The sequence below is a fragment of the Phragmites australis genome, chromosome 9, assembly GCF_958298935.1.
Source record: "Phragmites australis chromosome 9, lpPhrAust1.1, whole genome shotgun sequence".
Taxonomy (NCBI): domain Eukaryota; kingdom Viridiplantae; phylum Streptophyta; class Magnoliopsida; order Poales; family Poaceae; genus Phragmites; species Phragmites australis.
Window position 1 is genome coordinate 36466506 of NC_084929.1, and position 22784 is coordinate 36489289.

The 22784-nt window shown below is 48.6% G+C and overlaps 1 protein-coding gene across 1 annotated transcript; it reads right to left on the reverse strand.

The window, feature by feature from the left end:
• Nucleotides 1–10824: 10824 nt before the first annotated feature.
• Nucleotides 10825–22451, reverse strand: LOC133929575 (cleavage stimulation factor subunit 77). The gene is made up of 22 exons (XM_062376384.1): nt 22308–22451; nt 22155–22217; nt 21955–22064; nt 21543–21643; nt 21384–21445; nt 21138–21278; nt 20757–20885; nt 20009–20055; nt 19747–19810; nt 19212–19332; nt 18115–18173; nt 17962–18030; nt 17737–17877; nt 14860–14924; nt 14537–14633; nt 14083–14142; nt 13261–13413; nt 12597–12663; nt 12410–12520; nt 11688–11798; nt 11340–11519; nt 10825–11260 (listed from the first exon to the last, which is right to left on the reverse strand). Exons 3-22 carry the CDS (start codon nt 22029–22031, stop codon nt 11061–11063), a joined length of 2055 nt encoding a protein of 684 aa, XP_062232368.1. The 5' UTR covers nt 22032–22064; nt 22155–22217; nt 22308–22451; the 3' UTR covers nt 10825–11060.
• Nucleotides 22452–22784: the final 333 nt, after the last annotated feature.

Sequence of the window (22784 nt, forward strand, 5' to 3'; positions counted from 1 at the left end):
TTCGACCCGAGACCTCTCGAATACCCGAACCGGCAGACAAGGGTGGACAGAGGCATAACCTAGAGGTCCTATGGTTCGGTGGCGCCCGGGTATGACAGGCCAGACCGAGCACCAACAGCCCGCTCCGGGGGCCTGAGCTCCGGCCTACTCGAGCAGCTCGAGTGATGGGATTACCCAGAGCGCCCCGAAACTCGGTTAGTGCCCGGGAGCCCGTTACGACACCGAATACCACAGCCTACCATGTCGGACGTAAGTCAGCGGCGACTGCTCGTATGTATACCGATTGGGATTCTTTTATCAACGGGAAAAAATGAGAGAGCGAACTTTTTCTCGCACAACCGAGCACCTCACCAGACAGATTAAACATAGGGGATCCAGAGGAATAATTTGCCATAGTGATTGCTTATTAAAATACTGAATGTATGATATTTACAAGGTTGGGTGACAGCGATTTACCACACGGGGCGAAGCCTCCAGACTGCTCGGGCGGGGAGAAGCCCCCGGCCTTATCAACCTGAACCGCGAGCTTGACCGTCTACGGGTAGAAGCGTCGAAGATGCTCGATGTTCCACGGATTCGGGAGTGGCTGCCCTTCCTCCGTCGCCAACCTGAAAGAACCTGCCCGGGGGACTGCAATTACGGTGAAAGGACCTTCCCACACAGGGGACAACTTATTCACTCCTTCGCGCGACTGGATGCGCCGGAGAACTAGGTCCCCCACCTCGAGAGACCGGGCCCGGACGTGACGCAGATGATAACGGCGCAGACTCTGCTGGTACCGAGCCGCCCGGACAGCAGAACGCCGCCGGCGCTCTTCCAGGTAGTCTACGTCGTCGCGCCTTTGATGCTCCTGCTCGCCCTCAGAGTATGCGTGCACTCGAGGGGAGCCTAGAGTAAGCTCGGAGGGGAGGACCGCCTCGGCGCCGTAGACGAGGAAGAAAGGAGTTTCCCCGGTAGCGCGGCTTGGCGTAGTCCGGTTGGCCCATAGCACGGCTGGCAGCTCATCCACCCATCCCTTCCCGTGCTTAGCGAGCACGTCATAGGTCCGGGTCTTGAGGCCCTTTAGTATCTCTGCGTTGGCACGCTCGACCTGCCCGTTACTCCGAGGATGAGCGACGGAAGCGAAGCAAAGTTTGATGCCAAGATCCTCGCAATAGTCCCCGAACAAGGCACTAGTGAACTGGGTGCCGTTGTCGGTGATGATCCGATTGGGGACACCAAAACGGCTAGTGATACCGCGGACAAACTGGAGCGCCGTGCTTTTGGTTATCTTGATGACTGGGACTGCCTCCGGCCACTTGGTGAATTTGTCGATAGCGACATATAGGTATGCATAGCCCCCGACTGCTCGGGGGAATGGACCCAAAATGTCCAAACCCCAGACCGCGAAAGGCCATGACAGGGGAATGGTATGGAGAGCCTGAGCTGGCTGGTGAATCTGCTTTGCATGGAACTGGCATGCCCTGCAGCGCCGAACCAGCTCGGAAGCATCCTGGAGAGCTGTGGGCCAGTAGAAACCTTGCCGGAAGGCTTTCCCGACCAGCGCGCGGAACGATGAATGGCCACCGCACTCGCCCTCGTGGATCTCAGCGAGAAGATCGCCGCCTTCTGCCCGAGAGATGCATTTTAGGAGGACACCTCCTGCGCTACGTCGGTAGAGATCCCCGTCTACTATGGCATAGCGTTTGGACTGCCGAGCAACCCTTTCGGCAGTCGCCTCATCCTCGGGTAGGAACCTTTCTTTCAAGTACCCTCGGATGTCAGACATCCACGAGGCATCTTGAGTACATTCGGTGAGCACAGCGCACTCGCCGGACGGCGGCGCCCTGACGGGGTTTCCCACTGAGGGCACCGCCGGGGTCCCCTGAATTGAGTTCGAGGTTTCCCCTTCATCCTGTTCGGCAGGCAGGACGGAAGGCCGTGCGAGTCTTTCTTCAAAGACTTCGGCAGGGACGTGCGCACGTGATGAGGCCAGGCGAGAGAGCTCGTCGGCCGGAGAGTTGTCGCGGCGAGGGATATGCCGTAATTCGAGGCCATCGAAGCGTTTCTCGAGCTTCCTGACTGCGGCCACGTACGCCGCCATTTGAGGATCCGTGCACTGGTACTCCTTGGAGACCTGGTTGACGACCAGCTGGGAGTCCCCCTTGACCAGGAGGCGACGAATCCCGAGCCCCACCGCAGCCCGGAGGCCGGCGATGAGACCTTCATACTCCGCCATGTTGTTGGATGCGCGGAAATGCAACTGTACGACGTACCGGAGCTCTTCACCCGTTGGGGAGGTGAGAACCACTCCGGCCCCTGCGCCTTTCAGCGAGAGGGAGCCGTCGAAGTGCATGACCCAGTACCCGGGCGCGTCGCGCCCGGGATAGGCAGAAACCTCTTCTGGGTCGACGCAGGGGATGGGCGTCCACTCTGCCAAGAAGTCGGAGAGCGCCTGGCTTTTAATTGCCTGGCGACTAACGAAGTGTAGATCGAACTCCGCCAGCTCTACTGCCCATTTGACAACGCGCCCGGTGCCCTCCCGGTTTCGGAGAATGGGTCCCAGTGGATAAGTGGTAACCACTGAGATTTTGTGCGCCTGGAAGTAGTGGCGCAGCTTCCGGGAGGCGACGAGCACGGCATAGAGCAGCTTCTGAGCCTGAGGATACCTTGTCTTGGCTTCCCGGAGGACCTCGCTGACGAAGTACACCGGTCGCTGTGCCCGGCGGGCCCGGACGGTGGCCCCACCCGGGGGGCTGCTACAGCTCCCAGGGTCGGCGGTATGGTCGGGGTTGGCCGGGCATTCGAGCTCGATTCCTTGGGTAGGAAGAGCAGTGTGCTCGGGCTCGACCCCTCGCTCCGGGGGAGCCACGAGGACAGGTGAGTGATCGGGGGCCTCTGGGAGCTGGGACCCAGCACCCGGCCCTGAACACTCGTCTCGCTCCACCACCAATACTACGCTCACAACCTGAGGAGTGGCCGAAACGTAAAGCAGCAGGGGCTCACCTTGAGAAGGAGCCACCAAAACGGGTGGCGAGGTAAGGTATTTCTTTAAGTCGCGGAAGGCCTGCTCGGCCTCCGGCGTCCAGTCGAAACGACCGGATTTCTTCAGAAGCTTGAAGAGGGGGAGCCCCCGCTCCCCGAGCTTAGAGATGAAGCGCCCGAGGGCGGCCATGCAGCCGGCGAGGCGCTGGACCTCCTTGAGTCGAACCGGGGGTCGCATTTGCTCGATGGCCCGGATCTTCTCCGGATTGACCTCGATTCCTCGGCCAGAGACCAAGAAACCAAGGAGCTTGCCCGCCGGGACCCCGAAGACACATTTCTCCGGGTTGAGCCTGAGGCGGGTAGAGCGGAGACTGTTGAAAGTCTCGGCAAGGTCCTCGAGCAGGGTGGCGCGGTCTCGGGTTTTGACCACGAGATCGTCGATGTAAGCCTCGACGTTGCGGCCAACCTGCGAGTTAAGTGTGATACGAATGGCGCGCTGGAAGGATGATCCAGCGTTGCGCAGGCCGAAAGGCATTGACATGTAGCAATAAGTCCCCACCGGGGTAGTAAAAGCAGTTTTTTCCTCGTCCCCTACGGCCATGCGAATCTGGTGATACCCAGAATTTGCATCTAGGAAGCATAAAAGATCACATCCCGCAGTTGAATCTATGATTTGATCAATGCGAGGTAAGGGGAAAGGATCTTTAGGACAAGCCTTGTTAAGGTCGGTGTAGTCCACGCACATGCGAAGCTTGCCGTTGGCCTTCGGGACGATGACTGGATTTGCTAGCCAGTCGGGGTGGAGAACTTCTCGGATAAATCCGGCGTCGAGGAGCTTGCGGACTTGTTCGCGGATAAACTCCTGGCGTTCTGGCGCCTGCCGCCGGACCTTCTGCTTCACTGGGCGGGCGTCCGGACGCACGGCCAAGTGATGCTCGATCACCTCCCTAGGGATCCCGGGCATAACGGACGGTTGCCAGGCAAACACGTCTATGTTAGCCCGGAGGAAGGCGACGAGCGCGCTTTCCTATTTGCTGCCCAGGTCGCTGCCGATACGGACAACCTGGGTAGCGTCTTCGCCCACCTTGACCTCCTTCGTTGGAACAGTCGTGTCGGCGGCGAGTCGGGGTCTGGATGAAGAGGGTCCCGGGCCCCCTGAAGAGCCATCAGCCTCGGCTTGCGCTGAGACTAGGGCCATGTAGGTTTGTTCGGCGCAGGAGACAGCGCCACCGGAGTCAGCGATCACGGAGATAGAGCCTGCGGGGCCGGGCATCTTAACCGTAAGGTATGCATAATGCACGGCCATCATGAACTTGGCGAGTGCCGGACGCCCGAGGATGGCGTTGTAGGGGAGAGGGAGCTCCGCGACATCGAAGAGGACGCACTCCGTACGAAAGTTGTCCCGGCTCCCGAACGTGACAGGCAACTCAACCTGCCCGAGGGGCAGGGAGTGCCCGGGCGTTACTCCACAGAAGGGGAGCGACGGCTTTAGGCGTCGGGAAGGTACTTGCAGCTTCTCAAAAACCTCTTTGGAAAGGAGGTTGAGGCCGGCACCATCGTCGATCAGCACTCTGCCGACTTTGACATTGCAGACAGTGGGAGATACGACCAGAGGTAGCCGCCCCACAGCTGCAGTACTGACGGGGTGGTCGGCCATGCTGAACGTGATCGGAGCATCCGACCACCTCAGGGGTCTTGCGGCCTCCTCGCTCGGGGTTGCCGAGCATACTTCGCGCCGCATGACCTTGATGCCACGGCGCGAGCAGGGTGTGTAGGCGCCTCCGTCGATGAAGGCAACCGTATGCTCGGGCTCCTGGAAACCGAGCTCGGCATTGTTGGGAATGACCTCGGTATTGCCTCCCCCGCGAGACTCGTCGCGCTCCCTCTGGCGCTGCTCCACGAGTCCCTTGACCGTACGACACTCTGTGAGGTCGTGCCATCTGGTCAGGTGTATGGGACACCATTTACCTGGCTCGGGCCCCGTGGGAGCGGGGACCCTTGCTGGAATAGGAGCCCGGCCAGGGGCCGGGGTTCTTGCTGGAGCTGACGCCCTAGCCGGCGCTGGGGCCCTGACGGGCGCAGAGGCCCGGAGAGGAGCCCGAGCAGGGGCCTTGACGGGGCGCCGATCGGCACCCGGCCGACGCTCTTGCCGGCGATCGGGCTCTTGCGGCTCCCCGTGAGCGGGGGTTTGAGCTAGCTCAACGGGAGCAGCCTCGCGCTTCCTCCTCTTTTTCTTTTCCCGCTTATCAGAGCGGGAAGAACTTGGTCGATCGGAAGCGGGGCGAGGAGCATGCCATGCCCTGGCCTCCGCAGCTTTGGCGCACTTATCGGCCAGTGCGAAAAGTTCCGCAGGGGTCTCGATCTCGTGCGTACCTAGCTTCTCGAGCATCCGCTCATCACGTACGCCCTGCCGAAAAGCAACAATAACAGCATGGGGGGCCACTCGCGGAATAGTGTTGCGAACCTGGCTGAAACGCTGTATGAATCGACGCAGCGTCTCCCCTTCCTGCTGTTGGACGGCGTGGAGGTCGCACTCCAGCCCGGGACGTGCGAACGTACCCTGAAAGTTGGCCACAAATTGGTGGCACAAGTCGTCCCAGGAGCTGATAGATCCCGGGGGTAAGTTCATAAGCCAGGAGCGGGCGGAACCCCTCAAGGCAACATGAAAATAATTTACCATCACCTTTTCGCTGCCTCCGGCCGCTTGGACGGCCGTCGTGTAGATCTGGAGGAACTCGACGGGGTCGATGGACCCGTCGTACTTCTCCGGCAGCTCGGGGCGGAACTTGGAAGGCCACCTCACCCGACGGAGCTCGGTGGTGAAGGCACGGCAACCGGTGCCGTACCCCGCAGCACGAGCGGGGGTTCTTGGTGGAGAGGAACGGCGAGCCGGGGATCCCCGGTGGTCGTGGACCGGGAGAGAGGAAGCTTGGTCCTCTGCCCCAACCCCCTGCCGGGTCTCCCGCTGGCGCTCGAGAGTGACCCGGGCATCCTCGTGGCCCCTTCGCTCGTCGAGACGCAAACGGAGGTCCCGGGCCTCGGATACGTCCTGGGGGATGGCGCTCCGCCTGGAGGCCCCTCGGCCCGTGCGGGTGTTGCCCGCTGAGGAGCCGACTCTGGCGGCGCCGCGCTGAAAAGTGGCGCGAGGGCTCTCGACCTGCACCTGGCGACGAGCGGTGCCGACCAAAGCGGCGATATCTTGCATCCACCGGCCTTCCGGAGTGTTTGGCGTGGCCCGAATGGGAGGGTGCCTGAGGAGGGCTTGCGCTGCAAGCAAGGCGCTCCCTGGGCTGGCCTCACTAAAAGCTAGCCTGCGCCGGGGCGGCGCTCGACGTGATCCAAAGGCGGACCTAGCGGCCGGGGCCCCGACCATCTGCTGGGGGTCGGAGAGTACGCCGGCAGCGGCGGCGCTGATGGGCCCAGCGCCCTGATCCCCTTGGGCGGGAAAAACCTCTTGGTCGTGGGGCGGCGTTCCGTTACTGGAAGTGGAGCCGGAACGCTGGAGACGGTGCCCACCGGCCATCTTTTCCTGTGGAGAAAAAAGGGAAACAAACAATCTAGGGATATTCCCCCCTACCTGGCGCGCCAGCTGTCGGAGAGTGAACTCCTGTCGCAGGGATCCCGAGAGACCCCTCTTTAGAGATTCGGCCGGGGGGATGATCCTAGAAAAGCTTGTACGGGAAAAAAGCGGGAACGGAAGTAAATGCGCTGGCTTGCGGGTACACCGGGTTTTTGAACAGGTTCGGGCCGCGCGGGGGCGTAACACCCTACTCCTGTATGAGTGTTATATCTATCCTTGAAGGGGATCCTTCAAGGATATATCTGGTTCTCCAAGGAGAGCTGTTTACAAAGAGCTGGAGGCTCTTATGTTCTAGCTAGCTGGTCTCTTGATCGTCTTGTGATCGGGGGCTGTTGTTTTCTTGTTCTTCGACTGACTCTCTTCTTCTCTTTTTCTTTTGGTTCGGTGTCCTCCATCCTTTCCTTTTATAGATGCGCCGACCTCGACATATCCTGAATGGGAAAGAGGGGACGCGAATGCCCAGGTGCCACGGAGAAAGGCGTAATCATTTCATTTTGGCGAAGTGACAGGGGCGGTGGAGGAAGGCGGCGTGCATTCGACCACCAGCCGCTGCGGAAGCTTCGGGGTGCTCTGAAAAGGGCCCACCGGACAGCCTCAGAGGTGCCCGGTGCGCCCACCCTGTCTTGTTCTCCTGCCAGGGCAGGGTGGCAGGCCGAGCGCTTCGATTCTGGCGACGTTATCCCGAGGCGCGCAGGCGAAAACGGGACGGGACCCGTGCATTTAATGGACCCACGCCCCCCTGCCATTGCATGGCAGGGTCTGACACTGGGGCGTGGGCAGCCGAGAATGTCAGGATGTCAGAATGTCAGGCCACGCGCGCCTATTAAATGCGGCATCGGGCCCTTGACTGGATGACACCCTGACGACGGGGCCCTTCGAGTCTTTGAACGAGCTTGCGCGAACCTTCGGGGGACCGAGTCCTCGGGGGCTGCCACGTGCAGCCCCGAGCACTCTCTCCCGAGCACTTCAGCGGGACCCTCGGGGCACCGAGTCCTCGGGGGCTGCCACGTGCAGCCCCGAGCACTCTCTCCCGAGCACTTCAGCGGGACCTTCGGGGCACCGAGTCCTCGGGGGCTGCCACGTGCAGCCCCGAGCACTCTCTCCCGAGCACTTCAGCGGGACCTTCGGGGCACCGAGTCCTCGGGGGCTGCCACGTGCAGCCCCGAGCACTCTCTCCCGAGCACTTCAGCGGGACCTTCGGGGCACCGAGTCCTCGGGGGCTGCCACGTGCAGCCCCGAGCACTCTCTCCCGAGCACTTCAGCGGGACCTTCGGGGCACCGAGTCCTCGGGGGCTGCCACGTGCAGCCCCGAGCACTCTCTCCCGAGCACTTCAGCGGGACCTTCGGGGCACCGAGTCCTCGGGGGCTGCCACGTGCAGCCCCGAGCACTCTCTCCCGAGCACTTCAGCGGGACCTTCGGGGCACCGAGTCCTCGGGGGCTGCCACGTGCAGCCCCGAGCACTCTCTCCCGAGCACTTCAGCGGGACCTTCGGGGCACCGAGTCCTCGGGGGCTGCCACGTGCAGCCCCGAGCACTCTCTCCCGAGCACTCTGTTTCTACCTATCTTGCAGGGTGGTGATATGTGGTGGACGGCCGGTCTGGCCTCGGGACTTAGGGACCCCTGGTTCTAAATACACCGACAATATCCTTTTCCTCGGATCCAAAAAATCAAGGTAAACTCTGCCAATTTTTTTTAATATCTATAACTTGTGTTATTTATCTTCTCTTTAATCTTATGGGCACATATGTAGGGGAGTTTACCTTAACATGAGTTTTTGATGGCATTTATATGCTTTAATTTTATATTCTTGAAATTCTTGCTATGGAAACTCACCATCGTGTCTTCTTTATGTCATGTGCTAAAAGTGGGCTCAAAACTTAATTCACATTACTTCTTAGTGTTATTGTCATCAATTACCAAAAAGGGGAGGGATTGAAGCATCTAGGCCCTTAATTCGTATTTTGGTAATTAATGACAATAAGAAATTTGCAGACTAACATGTTTATTTGAGTTATGAAAAGATTAGTCACAAAGGTGTTGCGAAGCTAGAAGAAGCATATGTGAAAAATATGAAAATGGCTCAAGGTAAAGGTATAATTGTAGGGCATTGTCTTTTGCCGGTCAAAGAAGATTAGAGAAGAAAATTGACCAGATTGATAGGATAAGTGTTGTACTATTAATAGGGGTTAATGTGCGTTTACTTGAGACATCTATAGTGCCACAATTACTCAAACTTGCATTTCATATAGAGTGTGAAATTTAGTTTGAGAGAAACCAAAGAAAGACTGTCTTTGGGGTGTTCCCGAGTTGTGGCGGTCTGACCGCCGAAACGGCTGGTCTAACTGATGTATAGCAAAGGCTGTTCTGTTCAAGTTTCAAGTGTCATGGTCTGACTAAAGGGCTTTGTTGGTCTGGCCGCTGTATAACCATATTTGAGATATGTTCGGATCTCAGTCAAGGTCTGACCGTGGTGCAGCCTGGTCTAACTGCCAAGGAACAGAGGGGTTCAGACCCTCTACTCTAGCTGGCGGTCTGACTGTCTAGGAACAGAGAGTTTTGGCACTCTATTCTCTGCTTGTGGTCTGACCAAGAGGGTTGGCTGTATGACTGCTAACTTATGTCAGAAGTCATCATCACGACTTTATAGCCATTGAATGGCTGGTGGTCTGACTGCCAGTTGACCTGCGGTCTGACCGCCAGTGCCGTAGAGGTGTCAAATCAACAGAAACAGTCACATTTTTTAGTGTGGCCTGTATATAGTCGCTTGGCTGGTTCAAGTGAGCTCTGTAGCACTTCACTACAATACATTTGAGCTGTTACTTTCCTCCTTTCTCTCTCTCTCTCTCTTGGCTTAGTGGTTGTATTTTTAAGAGTGTGAGAGCATCTAGCGCATAACTTTGAAGAGTGTGAGCATTGAGACACTAGTGATGCTCTTGGAGGTTGCCGCATCCTAGATGGCTTAGAGGTTGTTGTGTTGTTAAGCCCTTCAAAGAAGATTGTGAAGGAACCACGACGGTGATTGTGAGAGGCTTTGAGCACGCATTGCTGGAGAGGCAAAGTGTTACTCTAGTGGAATCGATATTGAGTAGTTCTTATTCTATTCTGGCTTAAGATTAAGTTGCTCGGTGCGAGGCATTTCTCGTGTGAGAATTAGATACTTGATAGAGAAATGGTTAGAAGTTTGAACTCACCTCAACGTGGATTAGTGTGATCGGCAAATCACCGATACCACAGGATAAATTTTGTGTGTCATCTTTTAAACAATTTATTTTATACAATTTATCTTCTTAGAATATAAATTGTTGCATATCACCCTAGTATTGCAAATCTTGACATAGCTCTTAATTATTTTTATATTGCTCTAGTGATCTTTAGTTTGTTTCTGTAAATTTTTTTATCGCTTAGAAATTAGTTTTAAAACCACCTATTCACCCCTCTCTAATCGGTATCCTACATACTACAATCACTCCCACATAATCACTCTGAAAACTGAAAACTGCAAGCTGTCATTTGACAGAGTTCCCGCTGATTATACTCCGAGAGTTGGTTTAGAAGCTCTGCCAAATAGATCCCTAGCGGGCACCAGGTGGACGATCAGGATCAAGATAGATTGTGATCCGAGCGAAATGGATTGCCGATAAGTTTTCTACCTCGAAAGGGATTGGAAAGTGGACCGACCAACCTACTCTTGAAAGAAGAGAAATAAAGGAGCTAGGCCAATATCACTTCAGTCACTAATCAAGGCATATTTACCTTACCTCGATGCCCAACAAGTGCAATATTTTCTTGACATGAAAGTGCATTGCCTATATAAAAAAAAAAGAGTGAATCGCACAGAAAACCATGTTTTGAAGTAATTGCATCAGATTTAAGTATTGGTTGCACGATGAACCAAGTTTTAGCCTAAGAATTATCACTTTGCACCATCTTTTAAGATAATGTGGCCTTGATTACACATACGGTTTGAGTGTGCCATATGGGCCGCCACAAGTGCAGTTCACATGGCAGGGGATGTAGACCATCCGGTGGGCAAAAATGAAGCCAAGCAAAAAATGGCAATAACACAAGCATGTTAAGATAATATGCCTGTGTTGCTGCCATTTTTCTCCGTGACATTTTTGCATTCGTACTCTAACCGTGCTAGGCAAGAGTAAGTAGGAAAACCAAACATATCCATCATCGCCGGTAGGACAGGACAGCAGTGAGCAGAAATAAGAACGTTAAAAGAAAATCTGTGAGAAACACCACAACAAACTTGAGGCTTCAATGCCTTCACATATTATCAAGCTTGGCAGCATACAAAAAATTCTTTTATTTTGTTTTCTTTGTGGTACTAGTCTTACAATTATAGAGCTCCATTTCGGAGGAGCCTCACTCGAACAGTTAAATAATTTCAACCCCATTCATGTTATTAACATGGTAGTACTTACATATCAGCAGTAATACTGATGAACTAGTGAGTGATACTAGCCTAGTCTAGTAGCCAACAAAACAAAAAAAAGAACAATGGTGGTCCTAGTCTGTGCTGGCAGACTGGTCCCCGGAAAAGGCGCTTCCACCGCCAGAGAACGAGAACGCCGATGACCCAGACTGCGAAGCAGCAGCAGCACCCAGGCCACGGCTCCTCTGAATCTGCCGAAGCCTGAATATGTCTCGTGGCACTGCTGCTCGGCTCTGCGCCGTTGCCGCATCCTCTTCCTCCTGCCCCCCTTTCCCTGCATTCAATAGTACTTAATTGAGCACCTCAGACTTCATCACAGACAAGAAAACGAGGCAGGTAGACAGAGAGATTACTCTCGATATCCTTCCTTCTCGTGGATTGGCCATCTCTTGGAGGTCTATGAACAGATCCATTCTGGTTCAGTCCTGATTTGCCGAGGTCACTCGTGCCAGCTGCTTTCCCAACATTCTGCGCAACCGGCAATGTGCTCTGCAGCAGCACGCTAAGCACCACATCAATATCTGGCGATGGTCCTGACAAGACGAAATGGACACATTCACAGCCATATTACAGCGCCTCGTATTTTTCATTTTCATCATCAACTCAAAACAGACCATAGGTAAACCTTTGGCTGTTCATGTCATGCAAATGGGAGGCCCTCAATCATATGCTTAGGCAATAATGTTGACAGGAGTGAGTACCTTCAATAGCAGGCAAATTCTTGATGAAAGACATTGTCGATGAAGAAAGCATTTTGAGTGTTTCTTCAACATCCTTGGTGTACCCACTGGTACTGGCTGAAAACTCTGGGCCTGACAAATCAACAATGCTGTCTTGTGAGTGAGATAGACAATTGCTGACTGAATAGTTTGTGAACTAAAAACTGGAACAATGAAGGGCTGTTTTTCCCCTCATAAAATAACATTACATGATTGGCATATTTAGACGTTTGCAGTAGCAGTTATATGCAATGCCAATTCCTTTATGGCATGTTTGATTGAGGGGAATTAGTGGGAGGGGATGGGACGTTAGAGGTGGCAATTTTGTAGCCTTCAGTTGGTTGGTGCACATGGGAATTGGGATTTGGAAATTTGATGATCCAACTCCCAAAGAGGGATATGGTAATTGAGGGGATCGTTGTTTAAAGAAAGATTGATACATCTCAACAGTTCATCATAACTTATGCGAGGATGATTTAGCCAATCCTCTTGGCAACCAAGGGGTTGGGACCCAAAAGCAATGTTACATGGCCAATCCCACCACAAACCCCCTCCTCTAAAATCGCATTCACATTCCCAAGCTGCCAAACACAGCATAATGATAATACCTCAAAAACACGGAAAGGAATGGAATCCTGCTTATCTTTATCTAGCCTAAGATCTTCAGAAGTTCTAGGGTACAGTAAAATTATTAATACAAATACCTTTCATCTGTTTAGGGTCATAAATAACCATTTGAGAAGTCTCAGGACGGACAATTTTTTCAGATTGTGGCAACAACTTCGCATTTGCACTAATTCCGGCAGAAACTTTATCTGAGCCAGAAAAAGTAAACGCTATCAGCAATATTGTCATACACGTTAACACAACCACTAATAGAAAACAGCTTACCTGACATGCCAACCCTATTTAGCATAGTTGATTTGTAAACCTTCTTAACGATGTTTTTTGCAAGCCACTGAGATATTAAATTAAGAAAGCAGAACAAGTGAGGCTTCTCAATGGAAATCAAACATTAAGTCTGTAAATATCTGCATAGGAAATATTAAGCAGCAAAACATTAATACATTCTTGAACCAATAATAATTGAAGGACTACATCCAAGTTGGAAATCATATTACTGAGACAAGAAATAGATTCCCCTTTTTTTCGATTTATGGGTGTGCTTGCAAAGCACATACTCTAGCACCTTTAGCACATACCCTAATTTGAAGTCTATACCTTCCAATTGTTGCTGGAAGTTTGCAGAATCACTGCTGAGGCAGGCCATATATGTTCAAATGTATAATTCACGCAAACTTGTGATTCAACTAATATTAAGAGCTTAGTCGAAACAGCCTGATTCATTCAGTGCTCAGATAAATTTAAAGACCACACATTTGGCTTGGAGATACACTAAGATCAACTGAACTTTAATTTAATGAATACGTTTTTTAGGAAAGACTTAAAGAATTGTTTAGCTTGTGGGTGGATTCCAAATTTGACCCAGAGTTCTAAACACAATTGCTTATGTATAGATCGTGCAAGGTTAATGTATAAGTTGGGTAGTGCAGACCTCTTGTCTTGCTAGGTAATCCAATTCTTTTGATGAACATGGCCAAAGATTCATATAACTGTATCGAGAAACTACGTCATAAAGTGTGTTTTCCAGTGCAGATAAGACGTCTTCTGATGTCCTAGATAAAGCCTCCTTCCTTCTTTGTTCCACCTGAGGAAACACAATTTTAAAGAAGAATCCCATGCAAAAATTGTAGTTTTTTTCAGGAAAGATATAAATAAGATTTGTAAACATGAAAAGGACAAAAGAAACAGAGAATTAGCAAGCCCTCAATTGGATGGGAATGATCAGGACTCAAGATCGGGGAAAAGAAGTTGAAATGATATTGAGAGAGCAGGACCACACATGCATATTACTTAGCAACAAACAAAAGATAAAATTAAAAAAAAACGATGCAATTGGCTGTATAGTGGATTGGATAAATGAGAGCACAGAACAATAGTACATAAATGAAAAGGAAAAAATGCACAGGACCAACCTGCAGTTTCAAGCTTTCGCAAATCTCAACTAGCGGCTGAAACTAACTGAACCATACACTGTGGTTTACTGCTGTCTCTACCATACCTGCCGACACTTCTCCATATATTATACATGGTACTATGGTTCTAACGCATTCCTTTCTGGGGAAGCTTACTAAAAAGTGCTTTAACATACACCAGAGATGACAAGTCGAAACCACAAGTATGGAGAGCCAATCAATTTTAAAACCACAATCATGCACTTGCAAGAAGAAAAAGAAACATCTTTCAATGTGCAGTGACAACCTCAACATGCACTACTTTGCACAGATTTATAAAACTAATAAGTAGAGCCTCATACCTTTAGCATGCTTGACAAATCCCCATAAATCTGCTCAAATTGAGCAAATCGTTTCCATACCTACAAGAGAATAGCAACATAAATTAGCTCGGACAACAAAAGGAGTGATGAATGTACATACCGAATATTCTTATGCTAACTTCTCCTCAGCTGAATTATTTTCCTTAGCCATGATGCTACTTATAGACAGACGTACTTATAGACAGACGTAACCAACCATGTATGGTGGATATCTATTTGCATTTTACACCACTATAACTAAAATCCAACAACAAGACAATATGAGTTCCTAGGCAACTAAGAATTTCACAAAAAAATTGGAAATGGCCACATTATGAGTTATTTGCTATTGCTACTGTTGAACTACCATTATTGCTAATTAACATCTTGCTTTAGGAAATGCAAAGTAATGCTGAAATTGCTTCTCTTAATGATAATAAAACAAAAAGCTTACCTCCATGGATTCCTCAGAAGGAAGTAAGCTCAGTGCTCTCTCAAACAAAGCACGTACGTTTCTATCGTCATTTAAGCGACACAGGAAGTCCGCATATCTGGATAATAGCATCAGTTTCAATAATCCACCAAATATACTTATGTCTTAACTACAATATGACAGCAAACGTCCCTTCTCAACAGCCAAAATGAATATAAAATTTGTAGCACATAGTAACCAGTGTAGTGGAGCAAGCCATTTTTGGTATATGCATTAGAGCATAACAGACCATAAAACACAGGATAATTTTAGGTACCACTGACCCAAAGAAAAAAAAAACTTACTCGAGGATATATCCTGGCTCATGCATAAATCTCTTTAAACCAGCTTCAAAAACACTTTGTGCCACCTATAAGAGAATACTTAGCATATTGCACAATGAGATGATTGCAAACTGAAAGAAGAATTGAATTCTAGAAACAATGTATATGTAGCATGAAATGTTCGGTCTAAAAAACTCTCTCAAATTGAGTTCAGTCTAAATCCTAACAAAAATTATTACAAACAAAATGTCAACTTCTAGATGGCATGCATACAAACCCTCTCTGCATGACCCAAATAACTACACACTAGATGCCCAAATTCTAAAAAGTCCCATTTTGGGTAATCGCCCAGAAAGGACATGAAAGTTTTGTACTTGTTGGGATGACAGGTTAACTGATACAAGGTCCGAACACGAATACTAAATATGCAAGATGCTGCAAGGTGATACAAACTGTATCAAAGATCCATTTCTGTGATGAATTTTTAGGTTTGAGCTTGTTAACTTTGTATAGATTGACAAATGATGGATGATACATTGAGGCCCAATGGGCACCATATATAGAGGTATAGCAGGGAAACCCTAGGACTAGGAGATGACTCTAATACCTTTGACTATTATACCTGAACACCCCCCTCAAATGCAACGTGAATGCAATAACGTTGCATTTTAAGAGTTGTCACTAAGCATTAGGCCTAAAATAAAAGATACATCCGAAGTCCGATATTGAAGATGTCGTCAAAGCGTGCAATTCTTGAACAATGTCAATGTACAAAACGATCTCCACAAGAGGGTACTGCATTCACGACCCATACTTCAACAAATACCTCAAGTCTTCACAAACCATCCTTTGACTCTTAAAATATGAATCTTGCTTTGAAGGCTTTGAACACAACGAGAATAGTGAAATGTGTCAAATCATGCCAAAGGGAGAATAGAGAAAGCACTACTGCAAGATGACAAGCAGTGAGAATATCATGATGACGACAAAGACAGACATTGGTCATGGAGTGTAACAAGACAACTACGGAAGGGACTAAGAGGGCAAAATCGCATCAATGACGACGACAATGAGGTTAGCCAAATCGGCGGGACTCAGCAAACTGCAAATGAAAAGAGGAAAAATGGCTGATTTACAGAATTTATGGACACGTAAGGCTAAGACGAACTGGAAGAGTATATGTGTGGAGTTGAATGGACGGACGCAACAGAAAACATGAAATCTGGACACAGCAGAAGGCACAACTCTAAAGCAAGATAGTAGCAGCAAGTCGATACAAAGATAGCTAGCAGCCCCTGTTCCTCGACCAAACCAACACGAGCAGGCTTCTGCCCAAAAGCAATGTCATAGAGAGACGGCCCCAAACAGTAGCAGAGGCGCGTGGAGTAGAGGGAGGTAGGAAGAGCAGATGCGGACCGAGGCAGGTGCCGAGGAAGGGGCAATCCTTGCAGATGTACTCCGGAAGCGCGGCTGCCATGCTGGTGTTGTTGAGGACATCCATGGCGAAGCCGAAGGCGCCGACTTCGGGGAAGATGAGTTGGTCGGCGGCAAGGATGTCCTCCGAGCTACGCATGTCGCGGATGTCGAAGCTGAGGTGGCAGATGGCGTTGCACACACTACGCACGTTGCCCGCGCTGTAGTCCGTGAAGCATGGACAGAGAGGGAGGTGGAGCTGCAGCGTTGACTACTCCGTTTCGGGAGCAACCGACGGGACAGGGGACGAAGTGCATGGTGGCACCGGTGGACAGCATACGGCGGCGGGCAGCAGACTGTGGATCCCGGATCCGGTGCGACAGAGATCGAGGTAGGACAAATCCGGCGCGATGACGCCAGATGTGCCTCGTGATGACAACAGAAGTGGGGCGCAACGGCACTGCTTCGTCCCAGTGGCGGGCGGATCCAAGCATGAAGACAACAGGCGCTGGTCGCAACAATGAATCCAAGATTCGGACGATGGACAGCGGAAGCAACATGAAGAAAACAGTCGACGACTCAACGATGGCTGGTGCAAATGTTGGACGTGGACCACGACACGACGAAGGACGAAACGGGCATGCGAATGACTCGAACGAGTGCGCAAACAAGCGGTGCATGGACGACAATGGCTTGAAGATCTGCCGCATGCGATGTGCTGCGACGTGTGGCAGCGATGTGAAGATGAAGATGAAGATGGATTTGGATCATGGGTGGATTAGATGGAGACCTAACCCTAACCCTAACCCTAACTAGGCTCTGATGCCATGTTAACTTTGTATAGATTTACAAATGATGGATGATACATTGAGGCCCAATGGGCACTATATATAGAGGTCCAAGAGGGAAACCCAAGGACTAGGAGATGACTGTAATACCCTTGACTATTATTCTCTTGAGTATTATACCCTTAACAGAGCTTAATACTACATTCTAGACCCTATGAAAATTAAATATATTTTTTTTCTAATTCTCTTCACCACTACTGTCAAAATGTCATGGGCATAAAGCCCTAGGGATGGGTAGGGGGCAGCAGCCGACCCAGGTGATGCTGCTCAACCAAGGGGTGGTGGCCAGCAGCCCTAGAATAGCTGCCACCACCCCCTCCAAGCCGGCCTCCTCAACTTGGATGCCAAGGTCTCTTTAATTAGGAATCTATCTATTGTAAGTTAGAAAAGGTTTAGGAGATCCAATATGTAAACCTCTACAGCAACAAGAAAGCCTTTTAGTCCCAAGCAAGTTAGGGTAAGCTAGAGATGAAACCCAACAAGATCAATTTGTAAAGAAATTAAGGGGAAACCCTCCAGGTCTCTCTAGCTCTCAAGCCATGGGCACACTACACAAAATTGATATTGGAACTACAAAAAATGCATGACAATATGTAACAGAAAAGAGGAGGGGCGTAGATGCCATCACTTTCGCAACCTTTGCATCCTTGTCGAGGCAAAATGCCATAGTAGCATAAGCAACATACACATGATAAGTGCAGCTTGGTGACTTCCGAGCATCCAAAAAGTACTTACGAGCTGCTTCAATGCCTTCACTTCTCCTTAGAAACCGAATAAACTACAGTAGGAAACCAAAGTACTAAAGCTATCACAAAGGGCACAACAATAGGTCGTACGTACATTAAAAGTAATTGCGGCTCACCTGAATGTGTGCAAGTGAAGTCACACTTGCATTTTCAGCAATAAGAGACTCATATATTGTCTTAGCAGTCTGCACCAGAAGGCGTATATGAGAAAATAATGATCATCTTAAGCGTGATTGCAGTTTGTTAGTGTGCAAAGGCAGCTAATTGACCTGAATTGCCCCTCTGGACTCTTCCATTTCAGCAAATGCATACTTCAGTACTTCAGAATCTAAGAAAGAGAATTTCAGGGATTAAAATAGGCCAGGAAATGCTACTCTAGATGTTACTCAAAACGAAGACTACTAAAAAAGTCAACAGGTCAAATAGACATAGGTCACATAGCTAGTGCTTCAACACTTTGATAGCCTTTAGTTAATCCATATGATCCAACGTAAAAAAAAACACGTCCTGTGTACAATTGATGTGGATTCCTCATCTTGATCCAGGATGTAAGTTGACTTGTGACAAAGTTCTAACATGCGGACCTCACAAACTGTTTTGCAATGCAGGGCCCACAGTCAGTGCTCTTTAGGGTAGACAGACTGAACTGTTATCTTGCTCTTGGAACACACAGTGGACTGCCCAGGCCATTAGTCACACATCTTCGGAACACAGACTCGTGGAGGCATTCAATATCCTCCTTAGAAATATGCTGCGCCTTAAATAACCTTCACAAAAATGTCTTGTCCCAGTGGTAACGTTCATCCTCTGGGAGATGTACCTCAAGGAATATACCAATTCATCTGGTGAATTTTATTTAGGTAGACCAGTCATTTAGTTGAAGTAATGGAATATCCCCAAAGAACTATTCACAGATAGAAGCACGTGGAAGTTAGCAATCCACGTGCTAGAACCATAATTTATGCATCAGTCTCTTTATACCGTTATTACTTTTATTTTGTTACTATTACTAGTACCTTTATAATCATTATTGTTTTCACATCATCTTTTTAGTTGGATCTTATGGGTTTCATCTCTAGCCTACCCTAACTTGCTTGGGACAAAGGCTGCTGCTGTTGTTGTTGTAGACCAGTCATTTAGTTCCACTAGGTAAGGCTGTAACACATTTCTCTTGACAGCAGGGATACCCTTTGAAACTCTGGTTATTGTTTTTTTTCCAAGGACCCACCCACATCCTCAGAGCATGTTCTGAGTTCTTCCGGTGAACCAGAGTACCAGATACATACTTCCAGAAGAATACATTGACTAGTGGAGCAAGTATCCATGAATTGAAACAATCAACTGGACTTCAGAGAACATTTATTACCAGGGATAGCTTTTAGAGCACGCTGAAATATTTTGGCTGCAGAATCCAAAGAACCGTTCTTTGCATGCCACATAGCATAATCATACCATATATCAGGATGATGGTATAGATACATCAGGCACTGGCAATAAAAAAACGTAATAATTAAATCAATTGCATTCAGTCCATTGATCATTTACAAAATCTAATATGTTCCACTGTGCAATTGCAGAAACTGGTAAACTCAGGCCGAGGGCTCAAACACTTAAGGTAAGAGAAGTTTACATGAAATGACCTCATTAGCTACATCAATGCTTTTTCATTGTCTTGGAACTTGGATAAACTACAACCATAAAAGCAAGAACTGCATAGCGAAATTGAAAACTGTGATTTGCTTCCACAAAGTAATAGCACATATAAGATGTTTATACATGTAAAGATATAATCATATTGTATAAGACTGTCCAACTAGAGTCACTCAAAAGAATAATATACACAGCATCATCTCACTCAGACACCTCTATGCAATTAAGTAAACAGACAGAAATGGGCTTACTTGCTCATAAGTAAAGGTAACACGCCTATTAGCAGTTGTAGCATCAATCCTTTGAGGGTTCCCCCTACAGTGAAACAGAATTCTTGCAATTAGCATAGATGTGGGGACTAATCTTAAACACAAGAGACAGAAGGTGACAAACTGGATAACAAGTTAGAATAATGGTTTAATAAATGATTTGCCCCCACAGATGGACCATAAAAAAAAGAAAAGGTACAGATCGCAGAACACAAATTAATTGCAAAATTAGCTGTGTACTCACTTTTCAAATGCCAAAAGTCTTTTCCATGCCATACACTGTTGCTCTTCCTGTGAAAAGAGTTAACAAGTTACCAGCCAGTCAATTACTAGTCATTTAAACCTACCAGACTACATAAAAAAGTAAACATACTTTTCCATTGTTGAAAAGATTGTCAGAAAAACTTCAATAATCCAAAGCAAGATCAGTAAACCAAACAAGCAGTTTATTGGGAAGGATACTCGTATTAAGTTCAATCTGACATAATAGCCTAAACAAAAAAGAAGCAAAACACGGTAACCTAAAGACAATCTGACAGTGATTAGCCTAAACTCAAAGCAAGCAAAACACAATATGGGAGAACTTCTATTGGATGCACCTGAAACTGACCTAATGAAAAATTATTTTCATGTTAAGCAGATGTATTCTGAAATATACAATAAACTTCTGTTTCTGGAGTGCAACTGAATGGGCTTCAACTAGCTAGCTATACAGTTTGGACTCTAGAGAAATGGTAGATTTACCAACAGTGTGAGGAATACCATCACATGTCGAGAACAAAAATATGGGTACGAGGAAAAAGCCCTGTTAGCCGGCTTTCTTAAGCCTTCAGTCCCAAGCAAGTTGGGGCAGTAGACTACAACTAATTATTGATTAAAAAAAATCAATTTGTAAAGTCAATATTTATGGGTTCACACCATACCTAGTGTAAATATAGGACTCGACGTTTTCTCTCTCAAAAAAATATATAATGACCTGACAAATGGTTTACCTTGCAGGAGCCTGTAGGGGGGATGGCCAGCACATTCCAATCAATATCATCAATGTACTTCTTGCGCTCTCTATATACAGCTTTAGCACTGTTAAACTTTGGTTGATATTCGGATAACAAACCTTTTGCCTGGAACATGGATAGATAATCATTAACTCAAGTATGAACTATGAAGTTTACATCGCCAAAGCCAAAGATCTAGTAACACTAAAATAGCAAGAAAGCATAAAACTAGGAAGTTTACATCGCCAAAGCCAAAGATCTAGTAACACTAAAATAGCAAGAAAGCATAAAACAAGTTTTTTCCACCACAACTTTTAGACTTATTTGCATGTTGCTTTGCAGAAAGATCAAAAAAATCCAAATAGATATTCTAATTACCAAAGTGCGGCTAACGGAATTCTCGAAGTTCTCGTAATCCTTCCATAGCTGCTCTACATGATTTGTCGGAACTAAAATTGCCTTCTGGTACACTTTTCGTACGGTGGTCATGCGATGTGACTCTTCCTGGGGCGTCACGGCCTAAAGAGTTTGCAAGCAAACGATGACTTAGAACGCAAACACAAATAAAGGGCTATAACGTTAGCATGGGGAATAGAACAGGAAATAAGAAGGAACACAACACACCGGCATCAGCTTTAAGAAAGCAATATACTCCATCCAAACAGGACCAGAAGCAGCATCATTCCCTGGCAAATTTAAGTATTCTTAGTTAAGAATATTCTATTCTACTCCAAAAACCACATCATCACCAGACACTGGTTGGAATGAGAACCCTCAAATTACCAACATAATTGAGCATGAAATCGAAAGCCTTTTTTGTCTCATCCAGACCCACAGAGCCCCTCTTATCGTTTACTCTCCTGATAAAGTTGATGTAACACCGCCTGCAAGTTAAATCCGACCCGATAGACCAATGTTAATAATATTGTCCTTGAAAACAAACTTGAAAGTCAATGGCCGTAACTAAGAGCAAGACAAGGAGCGGAAGGGAAAAATATCTTCTGTATATAAATGACTTGACCTAGTGACTAGGGTTTGATCAGAGAACTGACGCATTGGTGAGTGGTGAGAACATGAGGCAAAATGAACAGGAAATGTTGCTCAACTTGCGAATCAACGTGCATGCATGAGAAGAGAAATTCGTGTTCAAAAGGCACTTCAACTCAAGTGGGGAATATGTTGTGGGTGAGCTAACCAGAGGTTAATGTGAAGGCAGTTGAGCAAGCATCTGCTGAAAATCTGCTTGGTGGCTTCGTCGTTGTTGGTGGCCATGTAGGCTTCGACATACTGCTTCCAGTATTTGGCCTGCGCATCACATTGTCATGTTACATTACATGGTGTCAGTAGTGTCAGCGCAAGAATGAGGAACGGAAAGGTAAGGGAAAGGATACTGACAGCCGTGGGGAAGGTGGCGAGCAGCTTCTCGTAGATAGGGGCGGCCTCGTTGATGGGGAGCAGCTGAAGGATTGGATTGGATTGGATAGGGTTAGAGAAGGGAAGCATAGCATTCAGGTGAGTGAGTTGAGAGTAGAGTAGAGGATGACTAACGAGGGCCTCGTTGGCGAGGATCTCGGCGGCCTGGACGTTGTAGATGTCGCCGCCATCGCCTCCGCCTCCGGATTTCTGTAAGCAGCACGAGCAGGGAGAGGTGATTGATTCAGTTGCACGAAGGAACCTAGCCAGGCCAGGCCCTAAGAAGAAGAGAAGGAAGGGAGGGAGAGATAAGCCAGGCCACTTGCCTTTGCCTCTTCGGGCATCTCGTTAGTGGGTGGTCGACCGGCCGATGAGAAGGGGCGGATCTAACACCCCGGCGAGCTCTGGCGACAGCCAGAGGTAGCCGGCGGCGGAGCAACAACCACCCCTCCCCCTCCGGTGGCAGATCTACGACCCCGAGCGAAGCAACGGCGAGTGAGAAAACCATACAATCAGAGGAAGGAGAAGGGGAGCGCTGACATACATACCGTTGCGATGTGTCACGAACCCCACTCAATTGGCAAAGGAATCACTCGACTGCTCAACACCAAA

What these genes read in the sequence shown, in the direction of transcription:
- LOC133929575 (XM_062376384.1), bottom strand. Translation starts at nt 22,031, where the DNA reads ATGGCCACCAACAACGACGAAGCCACCAAGCAGATTTTCAGCAGATGC. An exon ending in TGCTCTAAAAGCTATCCCTG is followed by an intron (nt 18,174 to 19,211) that starts GTAATAAATGTT and finishes TCTCTTTCTTAG; the next exon opens with ATTCTGAAGTACTGAAGTAT. An exon ending in AAATAGGGTTGGCATGTCAG is followed by an intron (nt 12,521 to 12,596) that starts GTAAGCTGTTTT and finishes TTTCTGGCTCAG; the next exon opens with ATAAAGTTTCTGCCGGAATT.